General features: G+C 41.0%; 1 protein-coding gene across 3 annotated transcripts in view; it reads right to left on the bottom strand.

Annotated features, from left to right (window-relative positions):
- The window catches only part of ABCC12 (ATP binding cassette subfamily C member 12), a 69,005-nt gene that overhangs the window by 33,905 nt on the left and 14,739 nt on the right, over positions 1 to 20,361 (bottom strand). For all 3 annotated transcript variants that reach the window (XM_064580388.1, XM_064580387.1, XM_064580389.1), the window contains 4 exons: positions 19,767 to 19,874; positions 17,276 to 17,551; positions 9,285 to 9,356; positions 6,823 to 6,947 (listed from right to left, as the gene is read on the bottom strand). In XM_064580388.1, coding sequence (XP_064436458.1) covers positions 6,823 to 6,947; positions 9,285 to 9,356; positions 17,276 to 17,551; positions 19,767 to 19,874 — 581 coding nt within the window. The remainder of the gene's footprint in view (positions 1 to 6,822; positions 6,948 to 9,284; positions 9,357 to 17,275; positions 17,552 to 19,766; positions 19,875 to 20,361) is intronic.

The following is a 20,361-nucleotide window of genomic DNA, read 5'->3' as shown; positions in this document are numbered from 1 at the left end:
AGTTTCACACCCTCCTCCCTGGGTTTTCTCTGTGCCTCATTCCCGCTCAGATGGCCCGCACTGTAGATAGACTGTTTCCCAGGGCACCACAGTACACCATGTCACTGATTCAGGGACTAGTTCCTGTTCTGAATTCCCTGATGTTCCTGGTGTCAGTTCAAGCTCATGCCCTATGCAAGGAGCAGCTGGTTCCCACCACTGGGCCCTAGGTTTCTGTCCCACTTGACAGGCTGCCTGCCTCCACAAGGGTTAATTAGTTGACTAATTAATTGATTGATTGATTAGCTGGTTGATATCAGCAGCATCATCAGCATCATTGGGGTCCTCTCTTCTCAATGCATGACAGTGGGCAAGCCTCACAACTCAGACTTTGCAGGACACACTCTCCCAATAAAAGGCACCAACAAGAGAGTGAGCAGGCAGATCATGGGTAGCTGCCCTTCAGGTGGCATGCTGACCCCTGGCAGAACTTAACGTCCTGGAACAGAAGCTGGGCAGAGCCCTGAGCATCATGCCCATACACCAAATTTAGGAGTGGTATATATATGGTGGTTAAGACTGAGGGCTTTGGCAAGGTAGCAATATTTACATGAGACAAAATAGACTTTAAAGCAAAGACTGTAACAAGAGACAAAGAAGGGTATTACATAATGATAAAGGGATCAATCCAACTAGAGGATATAACAATTGTAAATGTCTATGCATCCAACATTGGAGCACCTAAATACATAAAGCAAATATTAATGAATATAAAGAGAGAGGTTGATGGTATTACAATAATAGTAAAAGACTTTAACACCCCATGTACATCAATGGATAGATCATCTAGGCAGAAAATCAATAAGAAAAGTGTCTTTGAATGATGCATTTGACCAGATGGACATAAGAGATATATAAAGGACATCCCATCCAAAAATAAGAAAATACATTATTTTCAAGTGCACATGAACCATTCTCAGAATACATTGCATATTAGGCCACAGAACAATCCTCAATAAATTTAAAAAGATTGAAATCATAGCACGAATCTTTTCTAATCACAACAGTAATAAAACTAGAAATCAATCACAAGAAAAAAGAACTGGGAAAAACACAAACACATGGAGTCTAAACAACATGATACTTAACAACCAATGGGTCAATGAAGCAATCAAAGAAGAAATAAAAAAATATATGGAGACAGATAAAAGCACCATGGTTCAGCATCTTTGGGACACAACAAAAGTAGTTCTAACAGGGAAACATATAGTGATACAGTCCTACCTAAGAAACAAGAAAAAGCTGAAATAAACAATCTAACCTTACACTTAAAGTAACTAAAAAAAGAAAAACAAAGCCCAAGAGGAGTAGAAGGAAAAGATAATAAAAATCAGAGCAGAAATAAATGACATAGAGATGAAAACAAATCAGAAAAAAATTAATGAAACCAAGAGTTGATTCTTTGAAAAGATAAATAAAATTGATAAACACTTAGCCAGATTCGCCAAGAAAAAGAAAGGACCCAAAAAAATAAAATCAGAAATGAAATGAAGTAACAACTGACACCACAGAAATACAAAAGATTGTAAGAGAATACTACAAAAATTATATGACAACAAACTGGGTAACCTAGAAGAAATGGATACTTTTCTAGAAACATACAATCTTCAAAACTGAATCAAGGAGAAAAAGAAAATTTTGACAGACCAATTACTAGTAACAAAATTAAATCAGTAATAATGATAATAATAATAATGACCACCTACTGAAAAATAAAAGTCCAGGACCAGATACATTCACAGATGAATTCTACCAAACATTTAAGAAGAGTTAATACCTATTCTCCTCAAACTATCTTAAAAAATAGAAGAGGAAGGAAAGCTTCCAAATACATTCTATGAAGCCAGCAGTATCAAAACCAGACAAAGACACTAAAAAGAAAAGAAAACTACAGGCCAATATCCCTGATGAATATAGATGCCCAAATCCTCAGAATATTAGCAAACCCCATTTAACAATACATTAAAAGGATCATTCACCATGATCAAGTGGGATTTATTCTGGGGATGCAAGGATGGTTCAATATTTGCAAATCAACATGGTACATCACATCAACAAAATGAAGGCTAAAAATCATATGATCATTTCATTAGATGCAGAAAAAGCATTTGACAAAATTCAACACTGTTCAAATAAAAAAAAAAAAAGTCCCAACAAACTAGGTTTAGAGGGAATATACCTCAACATAATAAAGGCCATATGAAAAACCCACACCTAATATCATACTCAATGGTGAAAAACTGAGAGGTTTTCCTCTAAGATCAGGAATGAGACAAGGATATCCACTTTTGCCACTTTTATTTGACATAATACTGGAAGTTCTAGACACAGCAATCAGACAAGAAAATAAATGAGGTATTCATATTGGCAGAGAAGAAGTTAAACTGTCATTATTTGTAGATGACATGATACTACACATAGAAAATCTTAAAAACCCCGCCAAAAAACTACTAGAAGTAACAAATGAATTCTGTGAAGTTGCAGGATACAAAATTAATACCCAGAAATTGGTAACATTTCTATACACTCATAACAAAGTAACAGAAAGAGAAATTAAGAAAACAGTTCTATTTACAATAGCACCAAAGAAAATAATAAAATACCTAAGAATAAACTTAACCAAGGAGATGAAAGTTCTGTACTCTGAAAACTATAAAACATTGATGAAAGAAACTGAAGATGACACAAATAAATGGAAAGATATACAGTGCTCATAAATTGGAAGAATTAAAAATGTCCACATTATCCAAAGCAATCTATAGATTCAATGCAATCCCTATCAAAATACCAATAGCATTTTTCACAGAACTAGAACAAATGATACTAAAATTTGTATCTTTGTATACAAAAGATGCCAAGTAGCCAAAGCAAACTTGAGAAAGAAAAAAAAGCTGGAGGTATCACAAGTCCAGATTTTAAGATATACTACAAAGTTATAGTAATCAAAACAGTATGGTATTGGCACAAAAATAGACACATAGATCAAAGGAACAAAATGGAGAGCTCAGAAATAAACCCATACTTAAATGGTCACTTAATCTATGACAAAGGAGGCAAAAATATACAATGGGAAAAGACAATCTCTTCAATAAACAGTGCTGAGGGGTGCCTGGGTGGCTGTTGGTTAAGCATATGCTTTCGGCTCAGGTCATTGACCCCGCATCGGGCTCCTTGCCAGCTGGGAGTCTGCTTCTCCCTCTGCTCCTCAGCCCACTCATGCTCTCTCTCTCTCTCTCTCTCTCACTCACTCTCTCAAATAAATAAATAAAATCTTTTTTAAAAAAATGGTACTGAGAAAACCGGACAGCTGTGTGCAAAAGAATGAAACTGGGTCAATTTATAATACCATACACAAAAATAAACTCCAAATGGATTAGACCTAAATGTGAGAACTAAGGCCATAAAAATCCTAGAAGAGAACACAGGCAGTAATTTCTCTGATATTGGCTGTAGCAACATTTTTTTAGATATGTCTCCTAAGGCAAGAGAAACAAAAGCAAAAATAAATTATTGGGACTACATCAAAATAAAAAACTTTTGGGGGCACCTAGGTGGCTCAGTCAGTCAAGCATCCAACTCTTGATCTCAGCTCAGGTCTTGATCTCAGGGCCATGAATTTGGACCCACTAATAAACAAACAAACAAACAAATAACTTTTGCACAGCAAAGGAAACCATCAACAAAACAAAAAGGCAACCTACTGAATGGGAGAAGGTATCTGCAAATGACACATCCAATAAAGGGCTAATATCCAAAATATATAAAGAACTTACACAGCTCAATACCAAAAAAAAAAAAATCTGATTAAAAAATAGGCAGAGGACCTGAATAGATATTTTTCTAAAAAAGACATACAGATGGCCAACAGACATATAAAAAGATGTTCAATATCATTAATCATCAGGAAAATCAAAACCACAATGAGATATCACCTTACACCTGTCAGAATGGCTAAAATCAAAAAGGCAAAAAATAACAAGTGTTGGAGAGGATATGCATAAAAAGGGACCCTCATACACTGTTGGTGGGAATGTAAATTGGTGCAGCCACTCAGAAAAATAGTATAAAGTTTCCTCAAAAATTAAAAAATAGAAATACCATATGATCTAGTGATTCCACTATGGGGTATTTACCCATAGAAAACAAAGACACTAATTGGAAAAGATATATGCACACCTATGTTTATTGCAGCATTATTTACAATAGCCAAGATATGGAAGCAACCTAAGTGTCCATTGATGGATGAATGGATAAGGAAAATGTGATGAGTGTGTATGTGTGTGTGTGCGCGCACACACGCATGGTGTGTAATGGAATATTACATGACCTTAAAAAAGGATGAGATCATGCCATTTGCAACAACACGGATGGGCCTAGAGGATATTATACTAAATGAAATAAGTCAGACTAAGAAAGACAAACACCATATGGTTTTACTTATATATGCAATTTAAAAAAAACAAATGAACAAACAAACAAAAAACAGAGTCAGACCCATAAATACAGAGAACAAATTGATGGTTGCAGGTGGGGAAAGGGAGTGGGCAAAATGGGTGAAGGGGGTTGGTGGGAGGTACAGGCTTCCAGTTATAGAATGAGTAAGTCATGGGGATGAAAGGTACAACACAGGGTATCTAGTCAATGATACCGTAATAGAGTTGTATGGTAACTGATGGTAGCTACACTTGGGGTGAGCACAGCATAACATATAGAGAAACTGAATCACTATGTTGTACACCTGAAACTAATGTAACATTTTGTGTCAAATACACTCAAATAAAAAAACTTTTTTAAGGGCGCCTGGGTGGCTCAGTTGGTTGGGCGACTGCCTTCGGCTCAGGTCATGATCCCGGAATCCTGGGATCGAGTCCCACATCGGGCTCCCGGCTCGGCGGGGAGCCTGCTTCTCCCTCTGATCCTCTTCCCTCTCATGCTGTTTCTCTCTCAAATAAATAAATAAATAAAATCTTTAAAAAAAAAAAAACTTTTTTAAAAGACCAGGGGCTTTGGAATCAGAACAATCTGTGTTTGAATCCAGCTGGGTAACCTTGGACAAGTGAATGTACCTCCCTGATCCTCACCCTCCCCTCTATAAATTGGGCTAATAACTTTCATTGGGTTTTGAGAAGGAAACAAGAACACATGTGTAGAGCCATTAGCACAATTCCTGGAGCACTGCAAATTCTCCATCAGTGGTGGTTACTATTAATATTATTACCTTCGTCAATCTTTAACTATGAGATGCAGATTGCTCAGCACCTCTTCATTCCTTCACCATCCCTACCCCCCTTCTTAACTTTCCTCCTACACTCCTGCTTCCTGTGGCGTGAGAGCCACCATGGTCACCCTAGAGATGCCACACAAAAAGGGTGCCTTGATCTACTCTACCAGACCCAATTCAAGCACCACATTCTCTTCCTTCTCATGATCTCTGCTGCCTCTGAATAATCCAACAGGACCTCCTGACACTTGGCACATTCCTTCTTGGTGCGCTGTTATTTCTGTACATCTCTTACTGCCCCTTCCAGACTTGTAACACCTCAGGGGCAAAGATACATCTGAGCCACGCTTCTTTCCCCCATCATCCTGCATGAGCCTGAAAACTGCAGGTATTTGGTAAATATGTGCCCTGACATTCTGCCTGATAAAGATAGGAATCCTTCCTCCTAGCTGGCTACCACAGAAAGAAAAACCATTCCAGGTGGGGTGGGGAGGAGGCCAGGAAACACTGAGCAGAGCAGTTTAGCTGGTGCCAAGGAGTCCTGCACTGATCAGACCTTCCTGCCACTCTTGGGCCTCCTGGCAATAGGATGTCATGGCCAGGGAAGAGGAAGGGAAGTAATAGACCTCTTGCTGGGAACCCACATGCTGGCCAATGTCAGCCAGCAAGGACAGTTTGTGGGTTCATACAATAAAATATGAAAGTCAAGACTATCACTGGGGAGCTGACAGCCAAATTAAAAAAAAAAACAACTCCATTGGTCTTTACTTCAGCATCGTGGAACTTGGGGAGGCTTCAGGGGGAGCCAGATGTCAGGAAGCTCCAGTGAGAATAAATGATGTTGGCCTGGTATTCAAGACTCAACCCCTGCCATTTAATAGCCTTGACCTTGGGCAGGTCAACTCCCTTTCTGAGCTTCAGCCTCTTCATCTGTAAAATGGGGATATGATGCCAGGATCTCCCTAAATAGGTGTTTATAGAACTCTAATGAGAGAATGTACATGGCAGCATACTAAATCCAGGAAGGATCATAGAAAGCTATTACTTTCCAGTGCTTAAAATAATGGTCCAAACTGTATCCAAAAATTATGACTTGAAATTTGTTTTTCTTCCATTAGATCATTTTCGGTATATTAACGGCAATATATCCTTATAGATGTGATGTCAATTAATAATTTCAGGGGTGATTAATTTGCATACCTGCTGCTCATGATTTCAAGCGGTTTTGGTTACTTGGCCTAAAGCAAAATTCCCAGATATATCTTCCTCCAATCAGACAACATATGCACTGTTACAGAAAACCTCAGAACATATGCTACTCTGCACTGGGAATGAAGTGCCAATTTCATCCATTTCTCAGAGTGTGATCACAGGTCTGCAGAAAGCGCCTCTCCTGAACTCTTGGGTCAGGAAGAGAAAAACCAACACCCATTTGGATCTGATGAATGTTTAATCAGAATTCATTAAAGAAACCCACTGAGCAAGCATTACAAATGACATCAGCATCTATAGCAGAAGGTATCAAATATCAAAGTGCCTCATTGTTTCAAAGTTAATATTACCTTTGGTGATCATACTTTTCTCCAAATAGTATGTTTTCTCTCACATTTCCATGAAAGATCCATGCTTGCTGGGAAACATAGGCCACAGTCCCATTGACTGCCACGATCCCTTGCTGTAACTGCATCTGGAGCAAAATACCAGAATGCCTTCAGAAGCTAAACCTCACAAACTTCTCTTCAGGGGCCCACTAAGCCCTTGTCACCCACTTATTCCATGAACATTATTTATGATGGTGCAAGAGCGTCAGGAAGATGTCTTAACCCACACTGCAAAGCACAACCGTATAGTCTGATGGTTGCAAAGTCAAAAATCTATAAGCGGCCAGGCAGGAATGTCACAAAAGAGGCAGTGGTGAGTTCTACTATAGGCTGGAGAGGCTGCATGACACCTCCATACAACCAGAACAAGATGCCCTCTGAGGGAACCCATCACAAAGGTTCCCTTTTCCTCCAAGTGCACCAGCTGGATCCCACCCTCCTCAGCCAGGCCCCAGGGGCAGGATATAGCCTGCATGGCTGTGAAGGGTGGTCCTGGTATGCCCTGTCTCAAGGAAGCAGCCTGTACATTTGGTGCAGGGCCTGGTACAAGGATTCAGGCTTGGTGCAGCCAGAATTTCTCATTCTTTAACAGGAGTGGAAAATCCAGTTTCATGTGGCACATCAAGCAATCCAATTAAAAACTTGCATGGACTCTAGTGTGTGACCCTGAGTACATAAGTTCACTTCAGATGATCCCACATGGTGGGCATCTAACAGGTAACGGTGGACACTAGTGATGATACCCTGTTCAAAGCTTTCAGGAGGCAGGATTTGTGAGAGATGGCATGGTGCTCAGGGCTGATGCAGCAGCGGCAGTATGTCATGGACAGGGAAGGAAGATAGCCAAGGTCAAAGGATGTGATGCCATTTCACCTCAGGAATGGTCCAAGGGACAGAGAACATTAGACTTGGAGAAGAGAAAATGATAATGACGATAATGGTAATAAATATAGCTAAATGAATAGAGGATATGCCAGGCACAGGGTTAAGTACATACAAAATGCTGACGAGTCACCACGACTCTCCCTGGGAATTACCCTATAACTATTATATACATTATCTTGTGGAATCCTCACCATGACCCTCCTAACCCCCATTTTACAGATGAAGACACCAAGGTTCAGAGAGGCTCAGTTACTTATGCAAGGTTAAACAGTGAGCATGAGGCTGAGATAGGTGGTAAACATAGGCAGTCTGGAGCCCGCTCATCAGTCACCCTGCTGCCTCTATCCCAGTGACTACGGTGAGGCATCTAATCTCACCACTGTCACATGGGAGATAGATTCTATTTTCTCTGAGAGATTCCAAAGGAGCAGATCAAAGGGCAGAAGTTAAAAAGAGGTAAACTTTACTTCCATATACATCAAAACTCTCCAAAGAGGGAACTGAACTCCCCATTGCTGGAGATATCTGAGCAGAGTTGGCTCAGCTCTTAGGGCATGCTGTGGAGAGACTCCTGTTATTAAGTAAAGAATTGGGAAGGGCCACCTGTAACATACCTGCTGACTCTAGGGTTATGACAGAGATACACACACAGAATCCTAGAGCATAAGGGACCTCAGGAGCTCACCTAATTCTGCCCCCACCTCCTTCAGACAGGGAAGGAGTTATCACTCTTTCTAGAAATGAGTTAACTGAGACCAAAAGAAGTCAGCCTAGTCTAGCGGGCTCTTCTGAGCCAGTGTCCTTGTTTTTTCAGAGGTGCCTCCTCTCCCTACTACAGGCATCCAAACTTCTCTTTAGGAACAGCAGGGTGTGGAGAAAGAGGACTTAATATTCATTCATTTGGGATGAGAAACAATATCAGTTTAGGAGCCCTGTGAATACAGTAAATGGCTTGGCTATTTTGCTGGGGTCACACAGCTAGAAGTAGCAAAGGACAAAAAAACCTGGGCTCTTCCCTCTTCCTACCACAAGGTCTGCAGAGAAGTTGAGGGCAAATTGTTGTTTTAGTTGATGCATGCATTCAGCCACTCCATCAAAGAAGCTTTGACTGAGCCAGTGTGGTCTGGGAAGACACTGGAGATATGGAGATGGACATGGGGAAAAACACATCTAGAGACATGGTGAGTCATAGGTTCCTCAGTCCTTCCCTGCCAAGCCACCTTGCTGGCCTTTCTAATCAGGATGGCCCAAGTCATGGGAAACACCATGTACTTAATGACTTGTCTCAAGGAAACAGTCATTGTTTAACACATGTCCTTAGGAGGTAAACCTAAGGGTGTATGAAAAGCTCAGCACCACCTGGAAAAGGGGCATGGAGCTACTGAGCACATTAACCTCCTGGAAATCACTATTAACTGTGTGCACAGCATCCAATGCTGTCGAGCCCAGCTGCTGGGTCCACTGTTCTCAAAGGGCCCCAGATGTGGCAGGTGGGGACCATTTGACTGTCATGTCAGTGCTCCATCTTCACAGCTTACCTGTCCTAGGAGAGCTGCAATGAGGGAGCTCTTTCCACTTCCAACATTCCCGCATATTCCCAAGACTTTCCCCTACCAGAGAAACAGAGAAAAAGACACAGTCATTCCACCAGTTCTTAGAGGGTCTTGGGCCAAAGTTGTTGCCCACAAACTGTGCTGGCCAGGCCAGGTGGTGACCAAGGGGTCACTGCTGGCTCTAAGAGGTGGCAGTTACAGCCTCACACCCCAAACCTGAAACACAGCCTGGAAGGAGGCAGGAACCTGTCTTAATTAAGTGCTTTCCTTGGCACAGCACAGCAGAGTGCCCAGAAGACTTCCAGAAATCATGGACAAGCACTGATGTGAAACAGCCTTGTGCTGGTCTGGGACACACAGGCCCCGGACATGAGGATTGTCCCCTGCCCACACTCCAGGAAAGCAAATCTAATAGAAGTTAAAAGCTGTACAACCCAGGGGGACAAGGGTAGCCTTTGAAATACAGAGAGCCTAGTGTTTTCCAAAAGTCATTTTTAAAGTATCCTTCCACCATACCAAAGTGTAATCTGAAATTACTGAGCAGCTATTCTATTCCAACACATGGGGTTTGTGGATTATTCTACAGCTACAGATCTATTAATTCAACCACAAATCATTGTAAGAGACTGCTATGTGCCAGGTGCTCTTCTGGACACTAGCAAAAACACAATACAGTAATGTACATGACAGACAACAGTTTGGCTCTGCCCACAAGGAGCTTACGTTTTAGTTGGGGGGCACTGACAGTCAACAAATAAGTAAGTAAAATATGGAGAATGTCAAGTACATGCCACAGAAATACATAAAGCAGAGAGGAGATAGGGAGATGAGAGTGGAGGGAAACTTACTGGAAAAGTAAACGTCTTAGCTTGAGTTCTTCCAGAAACAGGCCCTGAATCAAAGATTTGAGTGAAGGTAGTTTGTTTGGGAGGTACCATGGGAAGGGGAAGGTGGCCCATCAAGGGTGTACTATTATATCAGCTCCCATGGGAGGCAAGTGAAGTTCAATCCTGCTAGGAAATTCTGGGAAACTGAGGATTGTTCTATGTCCCCAATGGCTGAGGGAGTTGGGGATAAATAGCCAATAGTCAGTGTTTGAGAGTGGCTCCCTTGGCTGTGGATGTCCTGCTGCTTTGGGGGAGGTGGGGAGGGGCCCCAGGCACAGACACAGATCCAGCAGTTGGAAGATGGCCAGGACACATGGATGGCTCACTGACAGTATCTGCTACAGGCACCATTTGAGTAAGACCTGAAGGAGGTGAAGAAGTGAGCCATATAGATATCTGGGGGGAAACAACTGGGTCACAAATCAGGCAGAGCAAGAGTCCATTATGGAAACTTTTGGGCAGACATGTGCCCACTCTTGTGTTCAAGCAAATACTGTAATGCTGCAATTGGAACATCTAAGAGCATTCTCATCAAGACTTGTTCTCTGTGATCCCTTAGAGCAAAGATGCCCATCATGGAGCTAAATATGTCTCCCTTCCCACCTGAGATAGACCAGAAGGGTCCTGTCTGCCACACCCAGCATGTGAAGATTGCTTCTTGTCATCACGAATTTCATTGACAAGTCTTTATGGAAGACCAGGCATCATGGTAGGCATTGGGGATAATGCCTAAAAGCAACATAGACCAGAAAGGAACACAGACAATATACAGTAACAATCTCCTTACAGGTAACACAGTGGCACTAAATCCCTATCTTTCAAGAGTTACCCTGAATGTAAATGGGCGAAATGCCCCAATCAAAAGACACAGGCTATCAGATTGGATAAAAAAACAAGACCCATTGATATGCTGTCTGCAAGAGACTCATTTTAGACCCAAAGACATCCCCAGATTGAAAGTGAAGGGGTGGAAAACCATTTACCATGCTAACGGACACCAAAAGAGAGCTGGGATGGCAATCCTTATATCAGATAAATTAGATTTTAAACCAAAGACTGTAATAAGAGATGAGGAAGGACACTATATCCTACTTAAAGGGTCTATCTAACAAGAAGATCTAGCAATTGTAAATATCTATGCCCCTAACATGGGAGTAGCCAATTACATGAGGCAATTAATAACAAACGCCAAGAAACACATCAACAACAATACAATAATAGTGGGGGACTTTAACACCCCCCTCACTGAAATGGACAGATCATCTAAGCAAAAGATCAACAAGGAAATAAAGACTTTAAATGACACACTGGACCAAATGGACTTCACAGACATATTCAGAACATTCCACCCCAAGGCAATGGAATACACATTCTTCTCTAGTGCCCATGGAACATTCTCCAGAATAGATCACATCCTGGGTCACAAATCAGGTCTCAACCGGTGCCAAAAGATTGGGATCATGCCCTGCCTATTTTCAGACCACAATGCTTTGAAACTAGAACTCAGTCACAAGAGGAAAGTCGGAAAGAACTCAAACACATGGAGGCTAAAGAGCATCCTACTAAAGAATGAATGGGTCAACCAGGAAATTAAAGAAAATTTAAAAAATTCATGGAAACCAATGAAAATGAAAACACAACTGTTCAAAGTCTTTGGGATGCAGCAAAGGCAATCCTAAGAGGAAAGTATACAGCAATACAAGCCTTTCTCAAGAAACAAGAAAGATCTCAAATACACAACCTAACCCTACACCTAAAGGAGCTGGAGAAAGAACAGCAAATAAAGCCTAAACCCAGCAGGAGAAGAGAAATAATAAAGATCAGAGCAGAAATCAATGAAATAGAAACCAAGAGAATAGTAGAACAGACCAATGAAACTAGGAGCTGGTTCTTTGAAAGAATTAACAAGATTGATAAACCCCTGGACAGACTTATCAAAAAGAAAAGAGAAATGACCCAAATCAACAAAACCATGAATGAAAGAGGAGAGATCACAACCAACACCAAAGAAATACAAACAATTATAAGAACATATTATGAGCAACTCTATGCCAGCAAATTAGATAGCCTGGAAGAGATGGATGCATTCCTAGAGATGTATCAACTACCAAAACTGAACCAGGAAGAAATAGAAAATCTGAACAGACCTATAACCACTAAGGAAATTGAAGCAGTCATCAAAAATCTCCCAACAAACTAGAGCCCAGGGCCAGATGGCTTCCCAGGGGAATTCTACCAAACATTTAAAGAAGAATTAACACCTATTCTTCTGAAACTGTTCCAAAAAATAGAAATGGAAGGAAAACTTCCAAACTCATTTTATGAGGCCACCATTACCTTGATCCCCAAACCAGACAAAGACCCCATCAAAAAGCAGAATTACAGACCAATATCCTTGATCAACATGGATGCAAAAATTCTCACCAAAATACTAGCCAATAGGATCCAACAGTACATTAAAAGGATTATTCACCACAACCAAGTGGGATTTATCCCTGGGCTGCATGGTTGGTTCAACGTCTGCAAATCAATCAATGTGATACAATACATTAATAAAAGAAGAACAAGAACCGTATGATCCTCTCAATAGATGCAGAAAAAGCATTTGACAAAGTACAGCATCCTTTCTTGATCAAAACTCTTCAGAGTATAGGGTACATTATAGAGGGTACATACCTCATATCATAAAAGCCATCTATGAAAAACCCACAGTGAATATCATTCTCAATGGGGAAAAACTGAGAGCTTTCCCCCTAAGGTCAGGAACACAGCATGGATGTCCACTATCACCACTGCTGTTCAACATAGTATTAGAAGTCCTAGCCACAGCAATCAGAAAACAAAAAGAAATAAAAGGCATCCAAATTGGCAAAGAAGAAGTCAAACTCTCACTCTTTGCAGGTGATATGATACTTTATGTGGAAAACCCAAAAGACGCCACCCCAAAACTGCTAGAACTCATACAGGAATTCAGTAAAGTGGCAGGATATAAAATCAATGCACAGAAATCAGTGGCATTCCTATACACCAACAACAAGACAGAAGAAAGAGAATTTAAGGAGTTGATCCCATTTACAATTGCACCCAAAACCATAAGATACCTAGGAATAAATCTAACCAAAGAGGCAAAGCATCTGTACTCAGAAAACTATAAAATATTCATGAAAGAAATTGAGGAAGACACAAAGAAATGGAAAAATGCTCCATGCTCATGGGTTGGAAGAACAAATATTGTGAAGATGTCAATGCTACCTAGAACAATCTACACATTCAATGCAATCCCCATTATAATACCATCCACTTATTTCAAAGAAATGGAACAAATAATCCTAAAATATGTATGGAACCAGAGAAGATCCCAAAGAGCCAGAGGAATGTTGAAAAAGAAAAGCAAAGCTGATGGCATCATAATTCCGGACTTCAAGCTCTATTACAAAGCTGTCATCATCAAGACAGTATGGTACTGGCACAAAAACAGACACATAGATCAATGGAACAGAATAGAGAGCCCAGAAATGGACCCTCAACTCTATGGTCAACTCATCTTTGACAAAGCAGGAAAGAATGTCCAATGGAAAAAGACAGTCTCTTCAACAAATGGTGTTGGGAAAATGGGACAGCCACATGCAGAAGAATGAAACTGGACCATTTCCTTACACCACACACAAAAATAGACTCCAAATGGTTGAAAGACCTCAATGTGAGACAGGCGTCCATCAAAATCCTAAAGGAGAACACAGGCAGCAACCTCTTCGACCTCAGCCACAGCAACTTCTTCCTAGAAACATCACCAAAGGCAAGGGAAGCAAGGGCAAAAATGAACTATTGGGACTTCATCAAGATAAAAAGCTTTTGCACAGCAAAAGAAACAGTCAACAAAACCAAAAGACAACCGACAGAATGGGAGAAGATATTTGCAAATGACATGTCAGATAAAGGGCTAGTATCCAAAATCTATAAAGAACTCATCAAACTCAACACCCAAAGAACAAAGAATCCAATCAAGAAATGGGCAGAAGACATGAACAGACATTTTTCCAAAGAAGACATCCAAACGGCTAAAGACACATGAAAAACTGCTCAACATCGCTCGGCATCAGGGAAATCCAAATCAAGACCTCAATGAGATACCACCTCACACCAGTCAAAATGGCTAAAATAAACAAGTCAGGAAATGACAGATGTTGGCGGGGATGCGGAGAAAGGGGAACCCTCCTACACTGTTGGTGGGAATGCAAGCTGGTGCAGCCACTCTGGAAAACAGTATGGAGGTTTCTCCAAAAGTTGAAAATAGAGCTACCCTATGACCCAGCAACTGCCCTACTGGGTATTTACCCCAAAGATACAAAGGTAGGGATCCGAAGGGGTACATGCACCCCAATGTTTATAGCAGCAATGTCCACAATAGCCAAACTATGGAAAGAGCCAAGATGTCCATCGACAGATGAATGGATAAAGAAGAGGTGGTATATATATACAATGGAATATTATGCAGCCATCAAAAAGAATGATATATTTCCATTTGCAATGACCTGGATGGAACTGGAGAGTGTTATGCTGAGCGAAATAAGTCAATCAGAGAAAGACATGTATCATTTGATCTCACTGATATGAGGAATTCTTAATCTCAGGAAACAAACTGAGGGTTGCTGGAGTGGTGGGGGGTGGGAGGGATGGGGTGACTGGGTGATAGACACTGGGGAGGGTATGTGCTATGGTGAGCGCTGTGAATTGTGCAAGACTGTTGAATCTCAGATCTGTACCTCTGAAACAAATAATACATTATATGTTAAAAAAAAGAAGAAGAAGAAGAAGAAGAAGATATCAGGAGGGGAAGAATGAAGGGGGTGGAAATCGGAGGGGGATATGAACCATGAGAGACGATGGACTCTGAAAAACAAACTGAGGGTTCTAGAGGGGATGGGGGTGGGAGGATGGGTTAGCCAGGTGATGAGAATTAAAGGGGCACATTCTGCATGGAGCACTTGGTGTTATATGCAAATAATGAATCATGGAACACTACATCAAAAACCAAAAAAAAAAAAAAAGATAAATAAGAAAATAAAAATAGGAATAAAAAAAAAGAACAGTACAGGTATTAAAACTGAAGAGAATATGTCCTAAGTGTGACTTTGCAGAGGTAGGGAAGAAATTGAAACCCACTGTGCTAAATGAAAAAGCGGGTTAGTAATATTTTGTAGTTATTCTCCTGATAATCTTAATTTGGAAATCAAATAGCTATCTTTATGTTTATAGACACATTAAAGATACCTGAAAAGATACATACCAACATTTAATAGTGGTTGTTAGGGTGATGGGATTACAGGTGATTTTCCAGCCACGTGCTCTAGATTTTTTTTCTACATCATCTATTTTTATAATTTCTGTAGTACATATTTATAATTTTATGTTATGTTTTACTTTATAATCACTTAAAACACCTCTCCCTACATGGAAAAATTAGAAATTTTACCTTCACTGAGAAAAAAAAAATGGGGGGAAAATATGGATGTTTTGAATTTAGGATATTTAAGTGCAGCTCTTAAACTGGACTTGGTTGTGAGAGAAAAAAGGCAACAATAGCTAACATCAGTTGAGACTTACTATGGGCTTAGCATTTTTGTATGATATCTCTTTCAATTCTCACACCCACCTTGTGAAGTGCTGCTATTATTAAAATATCCATTGAGCAGGTAAAGGAGGAGAGGCTCTAAGAGATTAGGCAGTATATTCAAAGTCACACAGCTGGCAAGTGGCTGGGACTGGAACACATGTACACCAGGTTCCAGAGGCATACCCTTAATCCACACAATGCTGTGTTGCCCCTTTGTTTCAGAAAACATTGACCATGTTCTTGATGCACAAGCCCAAGGGTCACCAACATAATGAGAAGGAGGAAAGCAATGAGGGGGCTAAAAGGCAGCTTCTTTCTTTAAAACACAAGAGTAGTTCACTGAGGCCTCTCTGGAGCAATTCCAAATGCATGGTTAGAGCAATCCTGGTGCTGCATGCACATCACTGGCAGGAGGATGGGGATGAGAAAGCAAAATGGGTTGCACCCAGCAGGACTTAACTGAGAACCTAGCTCAATTGCACTCAGCTAAGCAAATACCATTTCCGATGAATACATGGCAGACAACCTTGTTAATGACAAGAAGTACCACTCTACACCAGCTATTGAGCTTAGCATCACATAATAAATAGGAACCTCTCCTTCTATAGTGCTCGCACGGGGAAAGGGTGAGTCAACAACATGGGATATTAAAATACTAGGCACAAGATTAATGCTGAGCCCTCTGCAGCAAAATCAACAAATACTGCCATCCCCAGAGCACTGCTGCTGAGTTCCCAGTGCAAGAGAACCACAAGGCCAAACATTCCATAAATGCAGAGCTTTGTCTAAAGACTCTATTCCCCAATCCTGAGGGGAGAGGCCAGCAGACTGGCTGGCTTCCTTTGCTGGGTTGCTTGTTGATCTCATTTGCTTTTAACAAGCATGTTGCTGAAGAGCACAGATTTTGGGGCCAGGTGCCCTGTGTGTGCAACCCTCTTCTCTCACTTTCTAGCAGTGTGATCTTGGGTGAGATATTTAACCTCCCTGTCTGTCAGGTTTCTCAATCATAAAGTAGGGGTAGCTATAGTACCTACCTCTTAGGGTTATTGGGGTGGTTAAATGAGTTAATTATGTACCTGGTAAATAGTAAGTGCTCATAATTGTCAGTTACTGTCTATCATAGTTCTCCAATGTGAAATTAAGAACAAATCTAAATAGATTTATAAAAGATCATCAGTTTGAGCCTAGCCACCTGAAATGTATTGTCCATTCAATGTTGCAACAGGCTCCTTTGGATTTTGAAGATCAGTACTAATACAACCACCATCTTCTCTCAGCCTGAAGAGAATGTCTCCATTATCCATGTACATAGTTTTAAAATTGGGGAAAGAAGACAGCCTATTAGAGACATCCCCCCCCCCCACCACCACCACCACCTCCAGCTCAGACTGAATTATGTTAGGCCTTGGTAAGGCCATAGCTGTGTGATACAAGGAGGAAAGATGGAAGCCACACCTGTAGAGCTATTTACCCACCTTTCTCACCACAAAGTTTATATTGTGCAGAACCAATTTGGAGCTATCACTTTGCTCCTCTGGGCCAGCAACTCCCTGGGATGATGAACTCAAACAGTATGCCTCTAGGCTCTGTTTCTTGAGAAAATGCTTTTTCTGGCTCTGCACTTTCTTTAGGTCACTTTTTATGCTGGTTTCTTGATCCCATGTCAAGGTGGCATTTGCTAAAAGCAAGACAGTATCTGGATCTTCTGGTTGGGTGATGTAAGATGGGGGGCTTTTATCTATGAGAATTTTCTAAGATTAAAGAGACAAAATTAACTGGGCATACATTATCCATTTGCAAGAACCATCCCAATATATCTTCTAACGACCCAAAATCATAATCTTGGCAATTTTACTTAGGACATTCAGGGAAGATATGCTGAAGGTATTCCCCTAGGAGAAGCTGCAGCAGAAATAGTCTACTAGCTCATGCTATCTAGGACAGATGCCTCCTTAACCACAAGGTCTATGTGAGTCACCCACATTTGAGAATGCTAATCTCAGTTACATTTCTTCCTCATGCCCAAGGCAATAAACTTTTGCCAGTCTTTGGGTAGTGGGCTTCATTGCCTGACACTAATGCTTATGAAACCAAGGTCACATGCTCAGCCTCTACTGTGTCTTCTTCCTAAGACCCCACTCAGCTCAGTTCAACAAAACATTTGTCAAGTGTCTACTCTGCCATTCTGGGATAAATGCAGAAATGCAACTATGAATAAGGCATGATTCCTATCCTTAAAGAGATTACAGTCTGAGAGAAGATGGGAACATACACAGACATTTCAGGGAAATGTGACAAGAACAAAACACTGCAACTTCTAGAGAAGGGAACTTGGCTCCCCATCCCGAGGGCCATGTATCAGTGCCTGAGCTGAGTCTGTAAAGGTGCTGTATAGGCAAAGATGAGGGAAGGAAGAGGAGACTTGCATTAGCAAAAGCAAGGAAGCATGCAACACCATGGTTTATTGGGGTGGGGCATGAAACAAGCAATTCAGGATTACCACAGCTCTCAAGATAGGGAAGGTATAGGAAATCAGGTGGAGACATAACTAAGGACCTGCTGATGGAAGGCTCAGTCTCAGTCCTGGAGGGAACAAGGACTCAAAGATTTCAAGCAGGTGAATATCAGTGGTCAGACCAATATTTTAACAGCTCTCTGGGGGCTGAGGGTGATAGGGATTTGAGGAGAGCAACAATGGAAAAAGAAGATAGGTTCATTAAGTCACTGGGATGATTCAGATGAGAGATGATAAGGCCTTGAATGAAGGTGATGGCAGTAGGGACAGACCAAAAGTTGAGGAGTCAAGAAATAGCATTGTTCCTCTAGCCTAAGATATCTGATATAATATATACAATTAATGTGATGGTGTTCATGCTTGTGTTTTGTTCAAAAAGTGATGAGTCAACAGTGCTACCTTCCAAACCAATCTTAAAAACAGCGCCTCTTAAAATTGAAGAAATACATGGGCGCCTGGGTGGCTCAGTTGGTTAGCCGACTGCCCTCGGCTCAGGTCATGATCCTGGAGTCCCTGAATCGAGTTCCGCATCGGGCTCCCTGCTTGGCAGGGAGCCTGCTTCTGCCTCTGACCCTCCCCCATCTCATGTGCTCTCTCTCTCTCATTCTCTCTGTCTCAAATAAATAGGTAAAATCTTTAAAAAATTGAAGAAATACAGTGAGTAGAAGATAACCCAACAGGGTTCTTGATTGGTTGAATGTGGATAGTAAGGGAGAAGAGGGATACAGCCACCTCAGATGCCTAAGATGACTTCCAGTTGCTGGTCTGAGTGAATAAAATCATTCAGTTAATTCACACATGTCTGGAACACCCTCCTCCTTTTCCTTCCCTTGCCTGAACTTCAAAACCACTTTATGTACAAGTCATGTATCCTTGCTGCATACATCAATTCCTGGGATACCTGGTCTTACACTAGACTGAAGGTTCTTGAGTGTAAAGACTCTCTCTTCCTCTTATTTGCATTTCCCACAATACCTTATATATAGGAAGCACACAGTATATCTCTGATGAATGACTGACTGAATGAATAAAGCAACTGAGCGCATAAATGTGGTGCCCCACTACCCTTTTCATCACTACCATCACCACGCCCATCATAGGACAAACCAAGTAGGTAAAGGGTAGGAGGATGGTTCAGTGAAAACTCAACCCCACTCCTGGAACAACTTAAGATTTATAGCTTGGAAAAAGAGTAGAGGTCAAGAACATCATCTCCATGTATGGAGATTCTATTTCACTTTTACTAAAAGGGCAGACCACCTTATAAAGCTCTGCTTGTACCCTCCTTGATGCACATTTATTGATCCAGCTCTGAATGCAGGGCCTTCTCCCAATGTTCTTCAAACCAGTGACCCAGCCCTCCAATGGGTTTACATAGCTTCCCCATATCTGAGAATTTTCCCACCCAAAAATGAGATCTCTCTTCCCTACTCACCCAGCATTAGTTATACCTTCATTCTCCTCAGAGAGACATTGGCTTCAGCCATTGCTTTGACAGAGAAAGGCAAGATTGCAATTGAAAACTTCATTACATTAAACATGGCAATCACACTAAATGCCTGAGGAACAAAAGAGAGGTATAGGGTTTAGGATGAGATATTGCCTTGGCTCTGAACAATTATATCCATGGGAATTATATTTGCTGAGATGAGAAATGATGGCACAGTTGGAATTTTTACAGGAACTTTTTTTTTTTCATGGTTCACAAACCATGGGCTGGCAAATTAGTGATAGCAATGTCTTAATCTCTTTTGCTTTGAATTTTCATCAGAATGGTGGGATCATATGATACATGTCTTTCTCTGTTTGACTTATTTCACTCAACATAATACCCTCCAGTTCCATCCACGTCGTTGCAAATGGCAAGATCTCATTCCTTTTGATGGCTGCATAATATTCCATTGTATATATATATACCACCTCTTCTTTATCCATTCATCTGTCGATGGACATCTTGGCTCTTTCCACAGTTTGGCTATTGTGGACATTGTTGCTATAAACATCGGGGTGCACGTGCCCTTTTGGATCCCTACTTTTGTGGATGGA

Source organism: Mirounga angustirostris, unplaced genomic scaffold (assembly GCF_029215605.1).
Source record: "Mirounga angustirostris isolate CCGP_5_RB_7025 unplaced genomic scaffold, mMirAng1.0.hap1 SCAF_16, whole genome shotgun sequence".
In the NCBI taxonomy this organism is placed as follows: domain Eukaryota; kingdom Metazoa; phylum Chordata; class Mammalia; order Carnivora; family Phocidae; genus Mirounga; species Mirounga angustirostris.
Note: the sequence above shows the minus strand (reverse complement) of the source record. Positions and strands in the feature narration are given on the sequence as shown.